This window comes from Oryctolagus cuniculus, chromosome 12 (assembly GCF_051225735.1).
Source record: "Oryctolagus cuniculus isolate XC-2025 breed Fujian yellow rabbit chromosome 12, ASM5122573v1, whole genome shotgun sequence".
Lineage (NCBI taxonomy): Eukaryota > Metazoa > Chordata > Mammalia > Lagomorpha > Leporidae > Oryctolagus > Oryctolagus cuniculus.
Window position 1 is genome coordinate 13167957 of NC_142878.1, and position 9384 is coordinate 13177340.

The window sequence follows — 9384 nt, forward strand, 5'->3', positions numbered from 1 at the left end:
TGGTTTACAAGTTAGTGTCTTGGGAACTTTTCCTGGACCAAAAGAAATGCTGTGTAACAATCTGTGTACCCAAATAGATCAAAGCAGTTTCTAAGGTGTTTGTGTCTTAGTGACATAGCGTCTGTGGGTCACAGCCTAGCCTCTCCAGTCTCAGAATTGGAGACCACTTTTCTTCATCCTCTGTTTCATGTTGACATCCTTGGCACTTGCTTTTTTATGAGAGCACCTTTGAAAAACAGTTTTGCAAAGCTGATGTTCTCTTCCCAGGAGAGGTGACCATCTTAACACCACAGGTGTGGCCTGCTTCATGCCGGTGGTCCACAGGGGGTCCGGCAGGTGTACCAGGGTTGCTCCTGAAAATTTAGAATCTTCCTGAGGGCCCCTGTGAGTGTGCTGTAGCCTTCCAGAGTGTGTGACGTGCAGTCTGCAGGAGTTTAGGTCTCATGGTCTTCTGGCTGCCGATGAGGAAGGGTCATAGAGGGAAAGTGACTTTTTTCCCTGATAACACAGCTCATAGGATTCCCTTGTGCAGACAGCTGTCTCCATCCCTAAGACTGCTTTCCCTGAACCTATATGTGTCTTCTCTGACCAGCATTTAGCTCATTTCCAGAGTGGTTTTATGCACATTTTGTTCTCCTTTTGTGTTTAACTCAGCTGTCCCAATGCGTACACATACTGGGAGGCAACGGAGCCCATTGTACCATGGGTCAGTTAAGCAGTGCTTGCCCTGTAGCTCGCTGGCATCTGGGCTGCTCTTAATGTCAAGTTGTCTCCCCAGACCAGAATCATCCTTCTGAACTGGTGCGCGTGGTTCCTGCGCATGAAGAGGCCTGGGGAGGACAAGGTCCGGTCGGCCTGCCAACATAAGCAGCGCCGCTGCAGCCTGGCCAGCGTGGAGCTGAATGCTGGGGTCGGGCCGCCGGCGCCCAATGGGAACCTGCTGTACATCGGCTTCCGCGGGCTGGATGGGATGCACTGCGCCCCGACCCCCGACTCAGGGGTCGTGTGCGGCCGCCTAGCCTGCTCCCCAACGCATGATGAGCATCTCCTGCATGGCGGGCAGCCCTCCGAGGGGGACCCAGACCTGGCCAAGATCCTGGAGGAGGTGCGCTACATTGCCAACCGCTTCCGCTGCCAGGACGAGAGCGAGGCGGTGTGCAGCGAGTGGAAGTTTGCGGCCTGCGTGGTGGACCGCCTGTGCCTCATGGCCTTCTCCGTCTTCACCATCATCTGCACCATCGGCATCCTCATGTCCGCTCCAAACTTCGTCGAGGCTGTGTCCAAAGACTTCGCGTGACTTCGCGTGGTTCTGTAGGTGTTTGAAACACACAGGTGGACAGTTGCTGGCTCAGTGAGACTTTGGGGTGCTAATCCCTCAGAAGCATTCAATGTGACTACTCTGACCTTCCCTGACAGCCGTCAATCATGTTGGTTATTGTTTCCTCATTACTTTCAGTAACAACCCCAGCACCTGTTGGTTGAAGCCCTCAGATGGGCTGATACCGTTGACACGTTGTTATGCAGCAGGGCCACTGAACATTTTGCCCATTTGCAGGAGAGCCCTTCAGAGAGGTCCAGAAACCTGGATCGCCAGGGGCAGCCTGTAGAGTTGGTTTTGCATGTGTGCATGTCACCTGCCAGGAAGGACTACATGAAACTGCAGCGTATGCTCGTGCCTGTGCATAAACCTAGACTGACGCTAACAGTAAGCCAAATGCAATAATTCCACTCTAACAATTGGTGAGAGGAAACCAAACCAAAAATGAAAAATCCTGAAACCCTATCTACTGATTTTTCTGCAGTCTGTCTTTTTCCCCCCTGTCAACAGTTTTCTGCTGTTTCTATGTTGAAAACAAGCAACAGAAAGAGGTGGTTGGGTTTGCAAACTGTTTTCACCAACCTAATTTCTGAAGACGTTCTCTGTAAAGGGAATAAGAGGGATGTAGCTTTAAGTTGATTCTAAACTAGGACCAGACCCTGGAGAGCAGAGCTGTATATCTCGTGGGTACCAGGTGACTCCCCAGCTTCACATGCTGTGCCCTGGTTGTGGGGAGTTGAGTGTGTCTGTGCTGTAGAGCCCCCAGGATGGCTTGAGTCCTACTGGAATTACCAACTCCAATGAATAGCTAAAGCTAACTCAAACCATTTCTGTGTTCTTTTGAAAATAGTGATGCATTAGATGCTTCACATGTGTTGGTGTAGATTCCACTCAGGAATATGTGCATCTATACAAAGGCTCAACACAAAGTGAAAGTTTCTTGTTTGTTTGTTTGTCTGTTTTTTCTCCATATGTCAGGGCCAGAGGGTGGGGGCAGGGACCTCCATGGCCCCGTGTGTGACAGGAGCTGGGGAGGGGATGGTGTAGGCAGTGTCTTGATTGGATGCCTGACCAGTGCAGTCAGCGGGAAGGAGCTCGGAGAGCATCAGGGATTGCACAGCCAGCAATTTGGGTTTCTGCTTCCCCACAGCTGTCCCAGCTTGAGCACAGCAAGCTGGCTTATGATCAGCTGGTGGGTTCGCTGCACATGTGTTTTGGAAACAAGAATAACTTAAATTTTTAAACCTAAGAGGTAGCGGTGCTCCATTTAGATTATCTAGCTGACAATAGTCACTTTGCCTCTTCTCATTTTCTGATTTTTAAATGAGATCAGAGGTTAATGACCAAGAAAAAACTTCTGCTGTTCTATTATGTCATCTTGTAACAGCTCACAGCTCAAAATTGCAGAAAGCTTCTGAACTCCTAGAGATCTTTAATTTACTTCCAACTCCCAAGATGGGTGCATCATGAGAGAAGATTAGATTTTCAGAGAAAGGAAACTGTACATCTTTCCAGCCATCCATTTCATTCATTTCTGGGTAATGTACATGAATTCATCTGCACTGGAGGAAGGAAGGTGGGGGCTTGTCATGCTCTCTGTGCACGTATGACTGTATGACTGTGTATACATGTGTGCCCATGTGCACAAGCCACTGTTGATGTGATGTGAGGGAGGGCGCCCTGTTTAAATGAAGAAGGCTGGTAAATCAGGCCCCCCACCTCCCAGCATCAAGGCCTTTTGGAGCAAGGGCTTCCTCAGATCTGGATCACCTGTTCTATGTGGTGTGGATGAATGATGCACACTATTCTGTTTTTTTTTTTCTTCTCCCATTAAAGTGTCTTTAGGAATAAGGACAAGTGTTTTGATATATAAAGCGAATGCTGCATTCTTACTGTTATCCAAGAACTGATCTCTACTACATTTTTGCTTTAAAAGGAAAACCTTTTTGGTTTTGTATTTTCCACAGAAAAACATAAAGAGCAAACAAAAGTAGTTCATGTTTTGACCACCCAAATAGCTATTCTGTCATTTATAAATGTAATAAGAAATAGACGTGAACATAGTTAGAAAAGTATGAATGGTGAAAAACAGCCTTCCATGGCCTCTCCCCATAGGGTGCCATGGATGAGCTTTTAGGGTTATTTCTGGAGAGGAAGGTAGAAGGGGAGGGGGCTAGAGAGAGAAAGGAACATGGAGAAGTCTTCTAGCCCCCCTGCTGTGTGAAGCACTGTGCACCTTGCTTTCTTAGTATTTTATCTTAGAGGTCTTTCCATAATAACGCATAAAGATCTACCTCATTCCTCTTAATAGCTGCTTAGCATTCCATTGTCTCAGTGGACTGTAATTTATTTGATTAGTCTTTTATTGGTGAACATATAGATATTTCCAGTTTTATTTTTATACACAAAGCTATAATTATCATCCTTGTACCTGTATCTCAGCACTTTTTTGTGACTGTGTCTTGGTATAAATTCCAACTTAAAATGGAATTGCTGGATTTGAGACGTTGTGCATTTGACATTTTGATAGATTTTGCCAGATTACCCTCCAGAAGCAGAGCAATTGGGACCCCCACCAAGAGGACAAAGGAAAGGGGCAGTTCTAAGCTGTAAAGCACTGGGCATTTTCAAACTTACTTTTTTCCAATTATGATTGTTGAACAATTATATTGTAATGTTATCTTGATTCTAGTTCATTTTATTATGAGTGAACTTAAACGCCTTTTCGAGTGTTTTTTGGCAATTTCAATTTTTGTGAACATCTTTTACACTTTATCAATTGAGTTATTTGGCTTTTTATTTGTTAATAACCTGTGCATGTTGGGAATTTTCTGTCTTATGTCCTGAAAATATTCTATTAGTAATTAGTCTTTTGATGTTATTTATTGATTTGCTTATATATAGTTATATATAAGGTTTGAATTTTTATGTTATCAAATTATCTGTATTTCCTTTGTACAATATGGGATTTGTTTCTGGTTTTAAAAGGCCTTCTCCATTCTGAGATTATGAATAAACTTAACTCATATTTTCTTCAAAAACTTATGGCTTCATTTGTTAATCTTTACACTTCCTAACACCCTGGAATTCATTTATTGCAGGAAGCAGAGGTAAAGATTATTTTTTCCCTTCAAATGGTGGTCGGTTGTGTCAACAAAATATAAAATAATGCAACTCTTTAATTCAGGGACAGTCTTTTTCCCACTTGTTCAACATGCCACCTTATTCATAAACTAAGTTTCTTTAAGTGTTTGGCTCTATTTCTGTTCCATTGAATTATCTAAGAATGGTTTTAATTTCTAAAGCTTTATTCACATTAAAATCAGTAGTTTCAAGTTAAAACCTCCTGCACACACACTCCCTCTTCTTCTTTCAAAAATACACGCATCTTGAAAAAAATGGGATCACAATGAATTTATAGATTGAGTCTTCCTATTCAAGAATATCTCAGTCGGGTTGTGCTCAAGTGTAATTTTATGTCACACAGGTGCTCTGAATTGCTTGTTGCTTCCTTATAGATGTTTTATCATTTGGCCCCATATTCAATTCAATGACTTCCTCCATTTCATTTTCTGCCTGGATGTATAGTAAAACATTAGCTTATTGTTTGTTAGTGCCAAAAATCAACCACTATTGTTGTAATATTTATTGTTTCTAAGATTTTCTTTGGACTCCTCCTTTCCAGTTCATCAGTTCTCTGTATCCTTGAGTTCCCCATCTGCAGATTCAATCCCCCATAGATTAGAATTTTTGAAAAACCATTGCATCTATACTGAACATGTACACACTCCTTTTCTTGCCATTATTCCCTAAACAATACAGTAGAATAGCATTTTCATCTTATTAGGTATGATGAGTGATCTAGAGGTGATGTAAAGGTTGTGCATTAGTTACATGCAAATGCTATGCCATTATATGAGGGACTGGAGCATCCCAGGATCTTGATATCCATAGGAGTCCTGGCCCTCCCACCCCATGGATACTGAGAAATGGCTGTTTCCCCCTTCTTTCTCTATCATCCAGTTACATTTGAGAACTGTGTTAAGTGACAGCAATTCAGGTGGTATACTTGTTTTTGACATGAATGAGATGACTTAATGTCTCACACAATTTAACTTCTATAAAGACATGTATTTTCCTTATAATAAAGAAGTAACCCCTGTATTCTCAAATTATTGAGGCTCTCTTGGAAAAATGAGGGTGTTGGATTTACATCAAAATCCTCTGATCAGACTGTTTTCCCTCTGTGGGAGTAGTAGTATGTTTTATTGTCTTAATAGAATCCTTGAGACAAAATCATTAGCATATTCCTGAGATGATCCCTACTTGGTCTTGTGATTGTACTGTCAATATTCATAATTTAATCATTCTGCTTGCTTTTGTGTGCATCCATGGGTTCAACCAATTGCAGATCAAATATATTTGGGGAAAATGCATCTGTACGGAGCATGCACAGATTTTCCTTCTCATTATGAATATTATTCCCTAAACAGTGCAGTCCTACAATAATTTACATAGTATTTACATTGAATTTTTATATTGTATTTTTTCTTTGTACAAGTACTATTCCCTAAACAATACAGAATAATACTGATTTACATAGTATTTACATCATATTAGCTGGAGTGATTTGGAGATGATTAACTGCATATGAGAGGATGTGAGGAGGTTATATGCAGTACTGTGCCATGTTATGTAAGGGACTTGAATGTCTGGATTTTGGTATCTACAGGGGTCCTAGAACTAATCCACCACAGACACCAAGGAACACCTGTGCTTGGTTTTAGAATCATCATCTACTTCAGTGCAAAAAGTGGGCCATCTGAGCCAGCTCCATGTTTCTGAATTTTTCCCATCAGGCAGGCCAGGTCTTTGTGAGCACTTTTGTAATTAATTTTCATGATATATTTTAAAAATAAAATTAATTGTATCCATTTTTAAGAATTGTCTAGTTTTGCAATACAGTCATTTATTTTGTGGTTATTTCTCCTCTTTTTCGTTTCTGGTTATGTGCCCTTCTGTGTTTTTGATTTGAATGTCCACAGGTTTGATGTGTTTGCTATTTTTAGATTCTGGACCCTTAGACTCATTCATCAATTTGAAGACCTGGCCGTGAAATGCTGTTGGCCACTGAGCTAGCCTGGCCCTTCCCAGCATTAGCAAGAAGCAGTGTAGTCCAAACCACAACTATGGCCATGCCCCAGCGTGGGAGACCAGTGGGGTGCATGAGGCAGAACATCATGGCCATGGTAGACCAGTGAGCGCTGCACTTGCCATGGCTGTGCTCAGTGGAGGACAAGACCAGAGCCTCTGGTTAAAATAACCCTTTCTTTCAAAGATTCACTTCCTTCTTTCTGGCACAACCCCCACCCCCACTCCCTCAGCTGACCTCAGCACTCCTGACTCCTTTTGGCTGTTGATTTTATTTTCATAGGAGTTTGAACCCCTAATATCTCAGCGTTTCTTCAGTAGAGAATGGGGCTCCAAAGTCTGGTGCCTGGGAGGTACTGCCTGCAGATTCAGTCTTCATGAAACTGTCAGAGTGTCCCACTTCAGGAATCACGGAATGAAACCAGCAAATCAGTAGTGACAGCCATATCTTCACCCTTTCTTGTCTGTCTCTCCACTGACTCATTTAAGATTTTACCATCTTTCCTGAATTTACCTCTTTCCCACTAACAACCTTTTCCTTCCTGAGCTGGAGTTCTGTGATCTCACATTCTAGTAGGTAGGTACTGTCCATCAACAAAATCTGCTAAGTTTTGTCACTCTTAAGTGGCTTATTTGTAATATTTTGGTCCTTCTGTTTTACTTTTTTAAATTACTACTTTTTTTTTGGACAGGCAGAGAGAGAGAGACAGAGAGAAAGGTCTTCCTTCCATTGGTTCACCTCCCAAATGGCCGCTACAGCCGGCACGCTGTGCCGATCCGAAGCCAGGAGCTAGGTGCTTCCTCTTGGTCTCCCATGCGGGTGCAGGGCCCAAGGACTGGGCCATCCTCCACTGCACTCCTGGGCCACAGCAGAGAGCTGGACTGGAAGAGGAGCAACTGGGACAGAATCCGGTGCCCCAACCGGGACTAGAACCTGGGGTGCCGGCGCTGCAGGCGGATGATTAGTGAGCCATGGCGCCAGCCAAATTACCACATATTTTAATTATGATCAGTAGACCTAACATACAGCCTACCATGTTAACCATTTTTAAGTCCAATGGCATTACCTGCAATCACATTGTTTTCAACCATCAACACTTTACATCTGCAGAATTTTTTAGCTTCCCAAACTGCAAATTTGTGTTCAGTAAACTCACACCACTCTCCTCCCACCCTCCCACCATCCCAGCTTCTGACAACCACCATTCTCTCTCTCTCTCTGAATTTGACTACTCAAGGTATCTCAAGTGAAATCACACATTGTTTGACCTTTTGTTGGTCTTTTTCCACTCTTCATAATGTACTCAAATTTCATCCATGCTGTAGCTTCTCTTCTAGTTTTTATCTGGTTGTTGTTTTTCCAAGTTATTCAGTAGATACTTAATCCGTGCATTTCCATTTTTTTTTATATAAGTACTTTGGGTTCTGAATTTTATCCTGCTTGAGCTATAACCCATGTGTTTTGATATGTAGTATTTTTATTATTTTTATTTTCTAGATATTTTTATAGAACAGGAAAAGATGCATAGTGTGGATGGATGGCATCTCTCTGAGTGTCCCCTCCTGTGGCCACCAGCCCAGAATCTCCCTGCATGTGTACTTCTGGAACTTATATGTGGGCTTCATCACATAGGCACGATCAATTATTTAAATAGTCTCCAGCCCCTCTTCCTTGCATAGAGGCTAGGAAGTTGGTGCTAAAAGTTCTAAGCTGGGGCTGGCGCCATGGAACAGTAAGTTAATCCTCTGCCTGCGGCACCAGCATCCCATATGGGCGCCGGTTCTAGTTCTGGCTGCTCCTCTTCCAGTCCAGCTCTCTGCTGTGGCCTGGGAAAGCAGTAGAAGATGGCCCAAGTGCCATGTGGCCCCTGCACCCACATGGGAGACCAGGAAGAAGCACCTGGCTCCTGGCTTCGGATCGGCGCAGCTCTGGGCATTGGGGCCATTTGGGGAGTGAACCAACAGAAGGAAGACCTTTCTCTCTGTCTCTCCCTTTCACTGTCTGTAACTCTACCTCTCAAATAAATAAAAAATAAAATAAAAGTTCTAAGTTTCTAATCATGGCTTGGTCTTTTGGGTGATCAGCCCCCACGCAGGAGTCTACCAAGAATCCCTTCATTACAACAAAAGATGTTCCTATCACTTGGAGAAATCTGAAAGATTAGGATCTCTGTGTCAAGACTAAATGTTAGGAAAAAAGATGATGAATGGGACAAGCATTTATTCAGTCGTGAAGATAACAGTGATGCTGGTGTCTCACATCAGAGTATCTGGGTTCAATTTCTGGCTCCTCTCCTGACGACTGCTTTCTTCCAGTGCAGACCCTGGGAGACAGCAGGTGATGGCTCAGATTGTTGGGCATTGCCGCCCATGTGTGAGACCTCGCTCCTCACTTCAGTCTGGCACAGGCAAGCCCGTTTGGGCATTTGAGGAGTGAACCAGCAAATGAACAGATTCTCCCTCTTCCCCCCTCTCTGTCCTGATGTCTCTCTTCCTCTTTTTTTTTTTTAGGATTTTATTTATTTGTTCAGGAGACAGAGTTACAGATAGAAGGAGAGACAGACAGAAAGATCTTGCATCATCTGGTTCATTCCACAAATGACTGCAATAGCCGGAGCTGGGCCAATCCAAAGCTAAGAGTCAGGAACCTCTTCTGGGTCTCCCATGCAGGTGCAAGGGCCCAAGTGGGCCATCCTCCACTGCATTCCCAGGCCATAGCAGAGAGCTGGATCAGAGTAGGAGAAGCCGGGACTAGAACCAGTGCCCATATGGGATGCCGGCACCACAGGTGAAGGCTTAGTCTGCTATGCCACAGCTCCAGCCCCTCTCTGCCTCTTTAAAAGATACTACTTGCACTCCTACTGCTCAAGAAATCACAAGTGTTTTGGGTGCTGTGTCAGGAACTAAGACTAACA

General features: G+C 43.5%; 1 protein-coding gene across 2 annotated transcripts in view; it reads left to right on the forward strand.

The window, feature by feature from the left end:
* CHRNA7 (cholinergic receptor nicotinic alpha 7 subunit) overlaps positions 1-4359 on the forward strand; it is a 132760-nt gene extending 128401 nt beyond the window's left edge. For both annotated transcript variants that reach the window (XM_089309209.1, XM_002718287.6), the window contains exon 10: positions 779-4359. In XM_089309209.1, coding sequence (XP_089165335.1) covers positions 779-797 — 19 coding nt within the window. In that variant the 3' untranslated portion in view covers positions 798-4359. The remainder of the gene's footprint in view (positions 1-778) is intronic.
* Positions 4360-9384: the final 5025 nt, after the last annotated feature.